The sequence below is a fragment of the Crinia signifera genome, chromosome 6, assembly GCF_055691185.1.
Source record: "Crinia signifera chromosome 6, ASM5569118v1, whole genome shotgun sequence".
Lineage (NCBI taxonomy): Eukaryota > Metazoa > Chordata > Amphibia > Anura > Myobatrachidae > Crinia > Crinia signifera.
Genome location: NC_139222.1, coordinates 249849072 through 249866312, shown reverse-complemented (window position 1 = coordinate 249866312; position 17241 = coordinate 249849072). Strand labels below are relative to the sequence as shown.

Below are 17241 nucleotides of genomic sequence, written 5' to 3'. Positions count from 1 at the left end.
GGCCTGCCGTGGACGCCGGAGGACTCCATGGACCATCGGGGACCCACCAGGGGCAGGTAAGTATGGCTAAAAAATTTTTTTCCAAAAACCGGAATATTCCCTTATCCGGAATGCTCGTGGTCCCGAGCATTTCGGATAAGGGATACTCAACCTGTAATATGATTGTATGTCCTAAAAATAGCTTTTACGCACCCCCCACTATCCACTCCACCCTGAAGTGTGGCGAGCGCAGCGAGCCCCTCAAGGTGTGGAAGAACGCGTCCTCCGACCTTTTCATACCCCCACTATCCACGTCGGCCTTGGAGATGATTTTATATAGTGTGCAGCGAGCCCCGCGAGGGGGGCGCAGAATACATGTAAAGTAATCCGCTACGCTCGCCATGCTTCGGGCTTGGTGGCTCGCCGAGCTTGCCACACTATATGAAATCAGCTCCACGACGACGTGGATAGTGGGGGTATGAAAAGGTAGGAGGACACGTTTTTTGTAGCCGTTTTGCGCCCATGCCAATTCTCCTCCCAAAAAAGTGTAATGTCATGGCCGAAAATGCCTGTGATTGAATTCTGATAGGCGAATGTTTGCTGTTTTTCACCTGATGAAAACTCAGCCAAGAATGAATACCCCCCCCCCCCAGGTTATTCTGATTGACATGCAGCGCTGCTCCGTTCTCTTGTCATTTTTCACCCGTCGTTTGCATTTACCTCCGCCCCCTATTCGCAATGCAAATTCCCCTGCATCACATCTGCAAATGGATGTTTAGCATAATGGTGCGGCTACGACGCGCGAGGGTCCCGCTTCACAGGTCCAAGAAGTTGGGAGGTATGATACGGTGATGTCAGCTGCCTGCCCCCCACACCCGCATCACAGGGTGATTTCCATGGGAACACCCATTGTTTTTATGGGAACGCCCATGAAACTCTTGGTGTTCTCACGGGCGAATCCCCCGGCCCACGGACACACATCCCCCCCATGCCCCACACCCACATTCTTGGATGCTTGCTCCCGGCGAACACTCTGCATGTAGTACGAAATGCACATGTGCATTTAAAAACCATTTTGCTTGCATGCGAGCGTGTGGACCATAATAACCGCCATTGTGTATAGCTTTGATACAATTGCGTGTTTATGGTGTGTCAACACATCCTAGTAATTATGTTCTGTCCCATAGCTACTAACATAATAATAATAATGATGCGAGCAAATGGACACATACAAGAATTCATTTCTCATCTGCATTGCCTGCAGCGTACACAATCATTACCACCCTGTCAAATGAATGAAGCGCTGTCAAATCTGATGTTCTGTCAAAGAACCACGTACAGTGATGTCTATATCACGCTGTCACAAACTACTCAAATTTCCTAAAGGTTCTAAATTAAAACAAAAACAAACATAGATTTGTTTCCATAAAAATATATAATGAACGACAAGACTCATATGTAGCTGTACACAACATGAGGAATATTAATGGCAATAAAAGTTATGTTATTGAAGACCCCCCCCCCCCCCAACCCCCCTCTCTAACCAATAGCAGCAGCTGGATACACATATTTAGTCAATACGAAAAATATCTGAGCTTCTCTAAACCACACACAAATCATTTTTAATAGCTCAATACATCCATTTCATTAGAGGGAGCGATGTATTAAGCCTTGGAGAGTGCTAAAGTGGAAAGCAATAAAATACCAGTCAATCATCTCCTAACTGCCATGTTACACGCTATGGGGCAGATGTATTAAGTCTGGTGAAGAGATAAAGTGGAAAAAAAAGTGGAGATCAAATTAAAGGCGATAACGCACCAGCCAATCATCTGTGTTTGAAAAACGATAGTTGGAAGTTGATGGTGGTCCAGTGAACCAGCAATCTACTTGTGTAGTGAACAGGGTTGAATGTGGTTTAGTGTGAACAGGTAAGCTGAGTCGATGCAGCTCAGAACCCATTTGCACCCTGGGATGACCTGGTGCTTGGAGATGACCTCATATCCACGCATCGGCTCGGATAGTATTCACGCTGAAGTCACCAACCCAATAATAAGCTGTATCTGGCCGCCAGTCTGGAAGGGGTCTCAGATAGGTGGCACTCGGGAAGTGCCAATGTACAAAATCACAGATAGGAACTGGCAAAGCAGTGGGAAATGTTCATTAGTGAGTGGGTGTGTTTTCATCATAAAATCGCCAGGACCCACAAAGAGAGAGGCACCATCTTAGCCACCGGAGCCTCCGCAAACTCAACCAGAGCATTTGCAGACTGTACACAATAATAAGGAGCATCAACTGATCAGGTAGCCTTATGCCTACGCAGGGTGGTAACAGAAGTCAGGGCACAGGTGCCACGTAGGAGCTTGCAGCCATGGTAGATACATGACAAGAAAACCTCCAAATGGTCACAGACAGTCAATGGCTTCTCCATGGGATCCTCATTGCAGGTGCACGGTGCATGCTCAGTGCGATCGCAGCACATGCGCAATTGCGTTAACAGTGCCCATTGTGTACAAATATGAATCTGGCCAAATTGTTGTTAAGAAATGATTTACAGTATAAGTATACTCACAGTTTGTGGAGATTGTGGAGTCCTAGGAACATATCAGGTGACAGACATCCGATCCTATTATTAGACAGATCACTACAAACAAGAAAGAGGTTATGAATGTGGAGGTTTGCAATAAATAGAACCCAATGTATCTTAAGATGTACTTTTACAGAATTGAGACTTTCTTACATGCACTTATATTCTTTACGCATTCATCAATGGCATAGTGTAACACAGTGATTTTCAACCTTTTTACCTTGCGGCACACTAAATAAGATTTTAAATTTGCCAAGGCACACCATGAGATCCCCACAGGGCAAAACACATTGGCCCCCACAGGAAAAAAAACAAACCTATTGACCCCCATATAAAAAAGAAAATCACACTGGTCCCCACAGGTAACAAAAATAAAATGCATTGGCCCTTTACATGAAAAGAAGAGACCAGTAAATAACAGTTGAACTGGTGGTGGCTGTTAACTGGTTTTGGCATCTATAGATCTGGGGGCACACTTAAGAACAGCTCAGGGCACACTAGTGTACAACGACACAGTGGTTGAAAAACACTGGTGTAACAGGTGCTGCATCCAAGAAGAGTAAATAGATTGGTGCATGGGATAATATATGTATTCATGGGATAGCCTGTGTATTATATGTATTCATGGGATAGCTGTGTATTATATGTATTCATGGGATAGCCTGTGTATTATATGTATTCATCGGATAGCCTGTGTATTATATGTATTCATGGGATAGCCTGTGTATTATATGTATTCATGGGATAGCCTGTGTATTATATGTATTCATGGGATAGTCTGTGTATTATATGTATTCATGGGATAGCCTGTGTATTATATGTATTCATGGGATAGCCTGTGTATTATATGTATTCATGGGATAGTCTGTGTATTATATGTACTCATGGGATAGCCTGTGTATTATATGTACTCATGGGATAGCCTGTGTATTATATGTATTCATGGGATAGCCTGTGTATTATATGTATTCATGGGATAGCCTGTGTATTATATGTATTCATGGGATAGTCTGTGTATTATATGTATTCATGGGATAGCCTGTGTATTATATGTATTCATGGGATAGCCTGTGTATTATATGTATTCATGGGATAGTCTGTGTATTATATGTATTCATGGGATAGCCTGTGTATTATATGTATTCATGGGATAGCCTGTGTATTATATGTATTCATGGGATAGCCTGTGTATTCTATGTATTCATGGGATAGCCTGTGTATTATATGTATTCATGGGATAACCTGTGTATTCTATGTATTCATGGGATAGCCTGTGTATTATATGTATTCATGTGATAGCCTGTGTATTATATGTATTCATAGGATAGTCATGTATTATAAGTAGGCACTAGCTGAGATACCCGTCATTGCTCTGATTTGGTTGTGCAATTAGCATTACTTGAACTTCATCTATCTCTTGTTTTAAGCTATATAGCTCTTCCAACAGACCCAGGAGGTGGCTGCCCAGTGTCATCTGAAGCTCCCGGGTCTGACCATATTTTTCTCTTAAATCCCATGTGCTCTACTCCCTTTATGTTATGCAACTTTGCCATATCTTGCTTCCTTGACCCATTTTGTGTAGTGGCTGGACCCCTTTTTGGGCCCCCGGGAGCCCCATGGGGTCAGGATTGGGGGTCTTTGTGGCCGTGAACCTCGCGTTGGTTTGTCCAAATCGGTCCAACAGTGTCCGAATGCATACTGGACAAACAGACAAATAAGAGGCAGCAAATGTGTAAGAGATGTGGGCGTGTTATATGTAGGCATGGGATAGTGGGCGTGTTATATGTAGGCACGGGATAGTGGGTGTATTATATGTAAGCACAGGATAGTGGGTGTATCATATGTAGGCACGGGATAGTGGGTGTGTTATATGTAGACACGGGATAGTGGGTGTATTATATGTAGACACTGGGATAGTGGGTGTATTATATGTAGGCACGGGATAGTGGGTGTATTATATTTAGGCACGGGGTAGTGGGTGTATTATATGTAGGAACGGGATAGTGGGTGTATTATATGTAGGCACGGGGTAGTGGGTGTATTATATGTAGGAACGGGATAGTGGGTGTATTATATGTAAGCACGGGATAGTGGGTGTGTTATATGTAGGCACGGGGTAGTGGGTGTATTATATGTAGACACTGGGATAGTGGGTGTATTATATGTAGGCACGGGGTAGTGGGTGTATTATATATAGGCACGGGATACTGGGTGTATTATATGTACAGTAGGCACGGGATAGTGGGTGTGTTATATGTAGGCACGGGGTAGTGTGTGTATTATATGTAGGCACGGGATAGTGGGTGTGTTATATGTAGGCACGGGATAGTGGGTGTGTTATATGTAGGCATGGGGTAGTGGGTGTATTATATGTAGACACTGGGATAGTGGGTGTATTATATGTAGGCACGGGGTAGTGGGTGTATTATATATAGTCACGGGATAGTGGGTGTATTATATGTAGGCATGGGATAGTGGGTGTATTATATGTATTCACGGGATAGTGGGTGTGTTATATGTAGGCACGGGGTAGTGGGTGTATTATATGTAGACACTGGGACAGTGGGTGTATTATATGTAGGCACGGGGTAGTGGGTGTATTATATATAGGCACGGGATAGTGGGTGTATTATATGTAGGCATGGGATAGTGGGTGTATTATATGTATTCACGGGATAGTGGGTGTGTTATATGTAGGCACGGGGTAGTGTGTGTATTATATGTAGGCACGGGATAGTGGGTGTGTTATATGTAGGCACGGGATAGTGGCTGTATTATATGTAGGCACGGGGTAGTGGGCGTATTATATGTAGGCACGGGGTAGTGGGCGTATTATATGTAGGCACGGGATAGTGGGTGTATTATATGTACAGTAGGCACGGGATAGTGGGTGCATTATATGTAGGCACGGGGTAGTGGGTGTATTATATGTAGGCACGGGAAAGTGGGTGTATTATATGTAAGCACGGGATAGTGGGTGTGTTATATGTAGGCACGGGATAGTGGGTGTATTATATTTAGGCACGGGATAGTGGGTGTATTATATGTAGGCACGGGATAGTGGGTGGATTATATTTGGATATAGGATAGTGGGTGTATTATATGTAGGCACGGTATAGTGGTTGTATTATATGTAGGCACGGGATAGTGGGTGGATGATATGTGGATATAGGATAGTGGGTGTATTATATGTAGGCACGGGGTAGTGGGTGTATTATATGTACAGTAGGCACGGGATAGTGGGTGCATTATATGTAGGCACGGGGTAGTGGGTGTATTATATGTAGGCACGGGATAGTGGGTGTATTATATGTAAGCACGGGATAGTGGGTGTGTTATATGTAGGCACGGGATAGTGGGTGTATTATATTTAGGCACGGGGTAGTGTAGTGGGTGTATTATATGTAGGCACGGGATAGTGGGTGTATTATATGTAAGCACGGGATAGTGGGTGTGTTATATGTAGGCACGGGGTAGTGGGTGTATTATATGTAGACACTGGGATAGTGGGTGTATTACATGTAGGCACGGGATACTGGGTGTATTATATGTACAGTAGGCACGGGATAGTGGGTGCATTATATGTAGGCACGGGATAGTGGGTGTATTATATGTAAGCACGGGGTAGTGGGTGTGTTATATGTAGGCACGGGATAGTGGGTGTATTATATGTAGACACTGGGATAGTGGGTGTATTATATGTAGGTATGGGATAGTGGGTGTATTATATGTACAGTAGGCACGGGATAGTGTGTGCATTATATGTAGGCACGGGGTAGTGGGTGTATTATATGTAGGCACGGGATAGTGGGTGTATTATATGTAAGCACGGGATAGTGGGTGTATTATATGTAGGCACGGGATAGTGGGTGTATTATATTTAGGCACGGGATAGTGGGTGTATTATATGAAGGCACGGGATAGTGGGCGTGTTATATGTAGGCACGGGGTAGTGGGTGTATTATATGTAGGCACGGGATCGTGGGTGTATTATATGTAGGGACGGGATCGTGGGTGTGTTACATGTAGTCACGGGATAGTGGGTGTTTTATAAGTAGGCACGGGGTAGTCGGTGTATTATATGTTGGCACGGGATAGTGGGCGTGTTATATGTAGGAACGGGATAGTGGGCGTGTTATATGTAGGAACGGGATAGTGGGCATGTTACATGTAGGCACGGGATAGTGGGTGTATTATATGTAAGCATGGGATAGTGGGTGTATTATATGTAGGCACGGGATAGTGGGTGTATTATATTTAGGCATGGGATAGTGGGTGTATCATATGTAGGCACGGGATAGTGGGTGTATTATATGTAAGCACGGGATAGTGGGTGTATTATATGTAGGCACGGGATAGTGGGTGTATTATATTTAGGCACGGGATAGTGGGTGTATTATATGTAGGCACGGGATAGTGGGTGGCTTATATTTGGATATAGGATAGTGGGTGTATTATATGTAGGCACGGGATAGTGGGTGTATTATATGTAGGCACGGGATAGTGGGTGGATTATATTTGAATATAGGATAGTGGGTGTATTATATGTAGGCACGGTATAGTGGTTGTATTATATGTAGGCACGGGATAGTGGGTGGATGATATGTGGATATAGGATAGTGGGTATATTATATGTAGGCACGGGATAGTGGGTGTATTATATGTAGGCACGGGGTAGTGAGTGTATTATATGTAGGGACGGGATCATGGGTGTGTTATATGTAGACACGGGGTAGTGGGTGTATTATATGTAGGCAAGGGATAGTGGGTGTATTATATGTAGGCACGGGATAGTGGGTGGATTATATTTGGATATAGGATAGTGGGTATATTATATGTAGGCACGGTATAGTGGTTGTATTATATGTAGGCACGGGATAGTGGGTGGATGATATGTGGATATAGGATAGTGGGTGTATTATATGTAGGCACGGGATAGTGGGTGGATGATATGTGGATATAGGATAGTGGATGTATTATATGTAGGCACGGGGTAGTGGGTGTATTATATGTAGGCACGGGGTAGTAGGTGTATTATATGTAGGCACGGGATAGTGGGTGTATTATATGTAAGCACGGGATAATGGGTGTGTTATATGTAGGCACGGGGTAGTGGGTGTATTATATGTAGGCACGGGGTAGTGAGTGTATTATATGTAGGGACGGGATCATGGGTGTGTTATATGTAGGCACGGGGTAGTGGGTGTGTTATATGTAGGCACGGGGTAGTAGGTGTATTATATGTAGGCACGGGGTAGTGGGTGTATTATATGTAGGCACGGGGTAGTGAGTGTATTATATGTAGGGACGGGATCATGGTTGTGTTATATGTAGGCTCGGGGTAGTGGGTGTGTTATATGTAGGCTCGGGGTAGTGGGTGTGTTATATGTAGGCTCGGGGTAGTGGGTGTATTATATGTAGGCATGGGGTAGTGGGTGTATTATATGTAGGCTCGGGGTAGTGGGTGTGTTATATGTAGGTACGGGATAGTGGGTGTGTTATATGTAGGCTCGGGGTAGTGGGTGTATTATATGTAGGCATGGGATAGTGGATGTGTTATATGTAGGCACGGGATAGTGGGTGGATTATATTTGGATATAGGATAGTGGGTGTATTATATTTAGGCACAGGATAGTGGGTGTATTATATGTAGGCACGGGGTAGTGAGTGTATTATATGTAGGGACGGGATCATGGGTGTGTTATATGTAGGCTCAGGGTAGTGGGTGTGTTATATGTAGGCTCGGGGTAGTGGGTGTGTTATATGTAGGCTCGGGGTAGTGGGTGTGTTATATGTAGGCTCGGGGTAGTGGGTGTATTATATGTAGGCATGGGGTAGTGGGTGTATTATATGTAGGCTCGGGGTAGTGGGTGTGTTATATGTAGGTACGGGATAGTGGGTGTGTTATATGTAGGCTCGGGGTAGTGGGTGTATTATATGTAGGCACGGGGTAATGGGTGTGTTATATGTAGGTACGGGATAGTTGGTGTGTTATATGTAGGCTCGGGGTAGTGGGTGTATTATATGTAGGCATGGGGTAGTAGGTGTATTGTCTACACACCATGACAATATTTGCAGCAAGCGTTCTTTGCACATTTTTATCATCAATTTAAGGTCAACCAGGACTGTTCTTATGAGGCATATGATTAAGAATTCTATTAACATTATAATCTTTGTTTTGCACATAATAATCGTTAATTAAGTGTTCCACTGGGTCATACAAACTAAAGAAAGCAGGAAAATTTATTTTTAAAAGCATACATAAAGAGATTGTAAGTGTCCTGCCGTTACAATAATAGCTAATTAATAGTAACAGTTTACTTACATAGTCTTTTTGCTAACAGGATATTAGTGGATAATGGCAAATAAAAAAATAAAAATTAAAAACAAAAGTATTGTATGGAAGATACTGCAAGATACAACATTGTTTCAACACTTTATGGATAGTGGTGACATTTATACAATAATCTGCTCCCTACTGCACATGCCATAAAGGGAAGAAAAACGGCCGATGGGACTTGTGTACCATCAAACTGTGCACCAGCCGCTAACTCACTTCATTTGTATAAAAATTTTCCCAGAGTTCTGTGCATGCACAGTATAGTAATCACCCTAAAATGGTGCCAGAGTCTGTTCAGCACTTTCCAGCAGAAAAGGTGGTCTAGCACTGAGATTGTACAAGAGCCACCTTTTCTCTTTGGGTTCTCTTTGGGGGTTATTCTAAATAAAAAATGTAACAGTGTAATGTGGGCTAGGTGAAATGAGGGAGATTGCTAGACAAATGAGGGAGAGAGGGAGATTGCTGCTATTTCAGGAGGGTAGGCAACTATGTGTAACAAGTGAGGCTCAACACATTGTTGTGATAATTTGAGGCCTACTCACAATCTTGCTGTTTCTGCTCTAGTTTTGCTCTGTTGGATATCCTGAACTTTGACACACCAGGATATGTTTTAGCTGTGTGTGCTTAACTTAAGACTATCGCTGCTATACTTCTATGAGCCATAATTTGCCATTATTACAATACTGTATTTGACATGAATAGAATTAACCCTTTGAGTGCCAAGTGAATTTGTAAAAATAGGTGTGAAAATTGCCAAGCAAACATTTTTATTAATGACCTTTAATGTTTACCTTATATATTTTGGTACTTGTGTAATAGCACGGTGCTTGGCCACGCTACTTTTTCAGCATAGGCTAAGCTACGTTGTCAGCATAGCCCAATGGCTGCCTAGCGTACAGTAACTAGCGTAGTGACTCTGCGACTCTGTCCCCGGCGTCCATGGCAAGCCTAGTGAGCGCCTCTCACACATCGCCGGTAACCGCCGGCGGAGAGGCGCTCCATCTGTCTGAGATGCAGGTGCTTCTTAGACGCTCCTGCGTCTCAGTATTATGGCAACCCTGCCCGTGTCCACTTCAGGGAGAGCCTCCTTTTCAAACACCCACTATCCACGCTAGCCCGCATCATGGCGAGGATACGAGTTATGCGTCCCCCTGACCTGTTCGTACCCCCAATATCCCTGTCGGTGTGAAGTTGATTTTATAAAGCGTGGTGAGCGCAGTGAGCCACCGAGCCAGAAGCGTGGCGAGCGCACACGGATTACTTTACATGTACACACACTTTATAAAATCAACTCCACGCCGATGTGGATAGTGGGGGTATGAACAGGTTGGGGGGGACGTGTAAAGTTTCCCCTCGCGGGGCTCGCTATGCTCGCCATGCTTCGGGCTGGTGTGAATAGTGGGGGTGTTTCAGGAACACATATCTGACAGGAATGCTGACTATGCTGGACGTGGCAACACTACGCTACTTCTGACAGGGACGCTGACTACGATAGCGGAAACACTACTCTACTTCTGACTGACTACGCTAACTACGCTGCCCGCCCGAACACTACGCTGATTCTGACAGGGACGCTACGCTAACTACGTAACGGGCGTCGTGCTATTACACAAGTACCTATATTTTTTTTTACAAAATTGTTTTGCTTGATTTTATATAACAAATGGCAGTGACTCTGGCATTTTAGCGAGTGGATGTTTAGCATAAACATTTACTGTATTTGCAGCCTTGCGTGCGGGGTCAAAATTATTTGATGGTCGCCTTTGCCCTTCTGCGCAATGGGAGGTTTCTGTCCTCCCTGAGTTCGCCTTAGGTCATCTGCATTATGGTTTGATAGATAGGTGTACCGCCCCAGTCAAACTCCCCACCTGCCATTGTTGACCATTGATGGTTGCTGCTCGCACATCCACGCTTGCCAGCTCGCCAGCCGCCAGACACAACCGGCTGGCACGCTGGTGGAACCGAAGAGCGACTCCATCTGTATTGCATACTACCTTCTGACTTATCGCTAGCAGTTTACATTTTACTGCATCAGGACAGTATTGCTGGGGCAGCTGAGTATCACTTATCTGTCCCACTGATATTTAATAAAATACATTTCAGTAATAAGGACTTTTTTATTGCTACAATGTGCTACAGTATATCATTTATACACTACAAGATGTAAGTCCAGACGGTATTTGACCACAAGAAAACAGTTTGGTTCCAGGAAAGGTGGCTGTTAATGGTGACAAACAGCCTGCAGCCATAGCTTTTGCAGAGGGCCTCCCACCTGCTGAGTGATGGAATATCTGGTGTGTGTTTGGCCATCTTTGGACATACACTACAGGCATAGTGACATAGCATCAATACTAATCGCATATGTACTAACATAAGTACCTAGTAACGCAAAGGACAGCTCTTCCAATAATAACTGTCATTTGTGGTGCTCACCCGGCACTGGACTTCTGTGTCTGAGACCCTTGAGTCCCACTGAGTGACGCCAGTGGCCGCAGGGCATGCTGGTAGGGATCCGTGATAGATACTTCAATGTGAAATAAATATTTATTGGCCTTTCTGTAAATGCCTACAGGAGGCAGCGGCCTTCTCTAGCATCCTTAAAAACGGTCTGCTGTAGGGGGCGGCCATTTTGTGATGGATATTTTGTCATAGGGAGCCAGGAGGAGTGCTGGTCTGCTAGTAGATCTGCAGCTACCGGCCGGCGGACACAGCGTGACAGCCGGGACAGGTAATATAAGACAGGGGGGGGCGCAGAATTAAATTTAGGGGCCGATATTTTCCGGCAGGGGGGGGGGGGGGGGGGGGGGCGCAAAAATTGGTGCTACACTGTTGCCCATAGCAATCAACCAGATTCTACTTCTTATATATTTAGAACCTTTTAGAAGATAATAGACAGAATCTGATTGGTTTATTGAACATCCCATGTTAGTAAACTTACCTCTAAACCTCTCTGCACATGTTGCATCTGCCCCACCTGCAATGCAGCATGATTTTGCCCAGTTGTGGGCTTATTTTTGCTATGCTAACTAAGCTGAGCCCTAAGGTTTGTAAACTCATTTCCCCCCCTAATTTTTTTTTAATCAATCTGGACTACAATGCTTTAATGAGCACTTATTTTGGGACAATGTAAAACAACTTAAGTGTTATAGTACTGCGCTATTCGCATCGCGGCTGCCTTCTACTTATAAGAACAGAGCATGTAGTTGCTGACTCTGGAAAAGTGAATTGCAATAGCTAATGGTACATCACCGCGGAAGCTTGCTACGCCTACAGTATTTTAGAAGCAAGAACACAAATGCCTTCTCCGTGCAATTAAACATGAATGACTGTTTAGTCTACTGTTTAATGGCTTGAAAACATATAAACAGCTTGAACACATGTAAGCTTTGCATTTACATTAGCAAAAACCTGTACAAAAGTAAAATCATGCTTGTTGATTTCCAGATTGGTCTCTTGACAAAGTAATAGCCGTGCAGCCAAAAGTGCTCAGCTTCAACTCACCGTATTTGGCGCTGAGCTTCACAATAAGTTTTAGTTTTTTTTTTTATCACTCACACTTATTTTGAAACTATTGTCGCACAATATGTATAAATATCATAACTCGTAAATCCATGTTCTGGACTCTGACATTCTAATGTATTTACTAGTGTATTATAATGTATATAATGTATAATGTATATAATACCGACTTCTTCAAACTCCTCTCCGGGAGAAGCCCGGCGAGGAGTGAGAGGGGGGCGGGAAGAGGCTACGTTTTGGGGGCGGGGCGAGGCTGACATCACTAAGCGCCGTCCCCATGACTGGCAGCTGCAACAATTTGTGGGTCCGTGGATGGTGGGAGGGGCTAAAATTACAAGACATGACGTGAATCGCTTCATTTTAGCGCCGTCCCCGCGAAATTCGGGGGTTTATACCGCGGGGAAGGGGGGATCCAGGGCTGTGGGGAAAATGTGGGAGACTTGCCCCCCTTCCCGGGGGGGGGGGGGGGGGGGGGCAGGAGGGGGACCCAATTTGCGGGACTGTCCCGGCCATTCCGGGAGGGTAGGCAAGTATGTAGTGTATTTGCTCCTACTGTAAATGACTGGGTATTATAAGGAACCATTGCCTATGATCCATGATATCCTACTTCTTCACTACTCCTTCTTTGACTTGATTTGTAATTAAAGGCAATAGTAAATGGAATTACGGGAGCTGGTAATAGCAATGCTACCTTGAAGTCCTTTACTGTATATCACTGATACCACTTTCAGACGTGGGGAAAATGCGGTAAAAGGGAAAAATGCGGTAAAAAATGCGGTAAAACCCCCGTTTTTTACCACATTTTCAAATGTACTAAGACCCGGCCACCGCGTATTCACTGGGAGGGTATCGCCACCCAAAGTTGCCTATGGGCTCCTTATTGCCGCCCACCGCAGATGCCGACCCCCTCCTCCCTGTGGCTTACATTCCTCTAGGAAGCCTGGACCCGGAAGGTAAACTCCTCCTCCCCCTAGCAGAGCAGCCGTCGGCTGCAGGGGGAGGAGGAGGCGTCGAGGACAGCCTGCTTAGACTTCCGGCCATGGGGGGAGGAGGAGGTACCCAGGGAGGTGACAGAGACGCGCACACCACATCACAGGTATCGCGGGGGCCTCCGTCACCGCATTGCGATGCTAATCGCATATGTCCGTACATATGCGTACATGAATGTGCATCAACCTGGCATTTTGTTACTTACTTTATTATGTTCATCATATGTGTTAAGTGCCTTTCATCCTATTGGAGAAAGAGCGCTATATAAATAAAATCATTATTATTGTTGTCTGAAAGAACGTGTTCCTGGGTCCTGGACCCTGCAATTGACCTAGGTTTTTACTGGGTCTTTCTTCCCGGGTTGAAAACTTGGGTTAAGTTTGAACGTTGCGACTTGGGAATTTGCTCTCTGGATGCTTTAAAAACAGTTTTAATTGGCCAGGAAGGACATTCTGATGCATGCTGATGACATCATCAGCAACAACTGGAGACGAACAAACTCCACACATGAGAGGAACACAGTGCAGGAAAGAGTACCAGTGCCAGTGCAGAACATTCTCTTTATCATGTCTCATCCGAAGGAGGAGAAGGTCCTGGAGCTTCTACATGTGAGGGGTGATGAGGAAATAAAAGCCAAAATAACAGACACTGTGAAGGGTGCCCTGGTCTATGGCAACATTGCAAAGATTATGTCCAGCTGGGGTACTGGGAAGACCCAACAGAAATTTGTTAACAAACAAGTCCCTTAAGAATCAATATGCCAGCATCCACGACCACAATTGAAATAGCAGTAGAATGGGAAGGATGGAGTAACCCTTATATGATTTGTGCAGTACAGTGTTTGGCCATACAGCACTATGCAATCCCATTGCCCTATCTCCAATATTTGCAGCAAGCCCAGTCTCCAACCTCTTTTGGCGCTACTCCCCAGTATGTGCATCAAGGCCAGTCTTCCACCTCCTTTGTGTCGACATCAAATTATGTCCCAAAAGTTCACTCTCCGACAGCATTTTTTGAGAATACATTGAAGAATGGCCAGAGAGTTCCAGTATTTGGAGGTGCACTACCTAGTATTACTTCTGAGGAATCTCCTCCCAGCAATAGTCCACAGTTTCCACAGTACTTAAATATTTATACTGTGCACATAAATGTTTATTGTATTTTTATTAGGAGAGTATTGTGCCCATATGTTCCTCTTTAGTTTGTAAAATGCATATGTTTGTACAAAAATTGTTGTTTTACCCTGCCCCCTGAAGACCAAAAACCCGGCGGCAGCTGACTCCATTGCCTCCTGCAGTTCCGCCACTTCGTGTATGCTTAGTCGCCACTAAGTGCTGTATCATGACACATGAGTGCAGCTGACACTCCGAAACAGGCAGTCTGTTCACAGCAGGGAATCCGGCACTGGTTTTGTGCTCACAGTCTGTGATGTCTGAGTGGGGCGTCGCAGCACCTGCTATATAAACCTACCTCTAAGGCTAGGCAGGTACTGCAGAATCCTAGTCAGATAGCCAGTCAGCCTTGTCCTGTGCCTAGTTAGTTTCTAGCAATATTATTGCATGTTGATTACAGTAATATAGGTCTTGTAGTTTGCGTCTTTGTGCCTTGATCCAGACCTAGCCGTAATCAGGAGTTGTGACTGTAACTGCTGGGTCCCTATACCACCTTGTGGATCCAGCTAGGTTGCTGTTACACTCCCTCATTTCCTGTGTTACCTCTCTCACTGTGCAGCACTCACTGGTGTCAGCTTGGTGGCAGCTAGCTGAACCTGTGTGCTGCAGGTGAGCTCAGGTCCTGATATCTTACCCTTTCCCTCAGTGCAGAGCCCACGGGTGTCAGCTTGGTGGCAGCTAGCTGAACCCGTGTACTGCAAGCGAGGGGTATGGGTTTAGGATATTTTCCTATGGTCTTCTTCATCTCTGACCTAGGAATCTATAGGCCTCCTTCTGTAGTACCCTGTTGGGACTGGGGTTGCCTATAGCAACAAGTACATTCACATGTCGAAGCATTACACCAAGCTCCACTATAGGTATCTCTCCTGTTACCGGAGAGATACTTATTCTCTGATACTGGGAGACGCTCTTTCTTATTGCAAGTTTTGATAAAGGCTACTGGGATAGGGAGACTCGAATGTTAGATAAGTTGTAAGCGAGCTCATCGAGCTTCCCTACCAAAGTTATTGTCTGGTACGTCTTTTATTGTCTTAGTCTAATTATTTGTTGATTTATGTATTGTATTATGTGATATAGAAATGTTAAATAATAATGAACCAATACATTTGTGGTATATGTATATTGTGAATTACAATTTTGAACCCAAAGTTGCCTACGGGCTCCTTATTGCCGCCGACCGCAGATGCCGACCCCCTCCCTGTGGCTTACATTACTCTAGGAAGCCTGGACCCGGAAGGTAAACTCCTCCTCCCCCTAGCAGAGCAGCCGTCGGCTGCAGGGGGAGGAGGAGGCGTCGAGGACAGCCTGCTTAGACTTCCGGCCATGGGGGGAGGAGGAGGTACCCAGGGAGGTGACAGAGACGCGCACACCACATCACAGGTATCGCGGGGGCCTCCGTCACCGCATTGCAATGCTAATCGCATATGTCCGTACATATGCGTACATGAATGTGCATCAACCTGGCATTTTGTTACTTACTTTATTATGTTCATCATATGTGTTAAGTGCCTTTCATCCTATTGGAGAAAGAGCGCTATATAAATAAAATCATTATTATTGTTGTCTGAAAGAACGTGTTCCTGGGTCCTGGACCCTGCAATTGACCTAGGTTTTTACTGGGTCTTTCTTCCCGGGTTGAAAACTTGGGTTAAGTTTGAACGTTGCGACTTGGGAATTTGCTCTCTGGATGCTTTAAAAACAGTTTTAATTGGCCAGGAAGGACATTCTGATGCATGCTGATGACATCATCAGCAACAACTGGAGACGAACAAACTCCACACATGAGAGGAACACAGTGCAGGAAAGAGTACCAGTGCCAGTGCAGAACATTCTCTTTATCATGTCTCATCCGAAGGAGGAGAAGGTCCTGGAGCTTCTACATGTGAGGGGTGATGAGGAAATAAAAGCCAAAATAACAGACACTGTGAAGGGTGCCCTGGTCTATGGCAACATTGCAAAGATTATGTCCAGCTGGGGTACTGGGAAGACCCAACAGAAATTTGTTAACAAACAAGTCCCTTAAGAATCAATATGCCAGCATCCACGACCACAATTGAAATAGCAGTAGAATGGGAAGGATGGAGTAACCCTTATATGATTTGTGCAGTACAGTGTTTGGCCATACAGCACTATGCAATCCCATTGCCCTATCTCCAATATTTGCAGCAAGCCCAGTCTCCAACCTCTTTTGGCGCTACTCCCCAGTATGTGCATCAAGGCCAGTCTTCCACCTCCTTTGTGTCTACATCAAATTATGTCCCAAAAGTTCACTCTCCGACAGCATTTTTTGAGAATACATTGAAGAATGGCCAGAGAGTTCCAGTATTTGGAGGTGCACTACCTAGTATTACTTCTGAGGAATCTCCTCCCAGCAATAGTCCACAGTACTTAAATATTTATACTGTGCACATAAATGTTTATTGTATTTTTATTAGGAGAGTATTGTGCCCATATGTTCCTCTTTAGTTTGTAAAATGCATATGTTTGTACAAAAATTGTTGTTTTACCCTGCCCCCTGAAGACCAAAAACCCGGCGGCAGCTGACTCCATTGCCTCCTGCAGTTCCGCCACTTCGTGTATGCTTAGTCGCCACTAAGTGCTGTATCATGACACATGAGTGCAGCTGACACTCCGAAACAGGCAGTCTGTTCACAGCA

General features: G+C 44.7%; 1 protein-coding gene across 1 annotated transcript in view; it reads right to left on the bottom strand.

Moving 5' to 3' along the window:
• ADGRA1 (adhesion G protein-coupled receptor A1) overlaps window positions 1–17241 on the bottom strand; it is a 570817-nt gene that overhangs the window by 473735 nt on the left and 79841 nt on the right. Inside the window, exon 4 of the mRNA XM_083149304.1 lies at window positions 2549–2620. Coding sequence (XP_083005430.1) covers window positions 2549–2620 — 72 coding nt within the window. The remainder of the gene's footprint in view (window positions 1–2548; window positions 2621–17241) is intronic.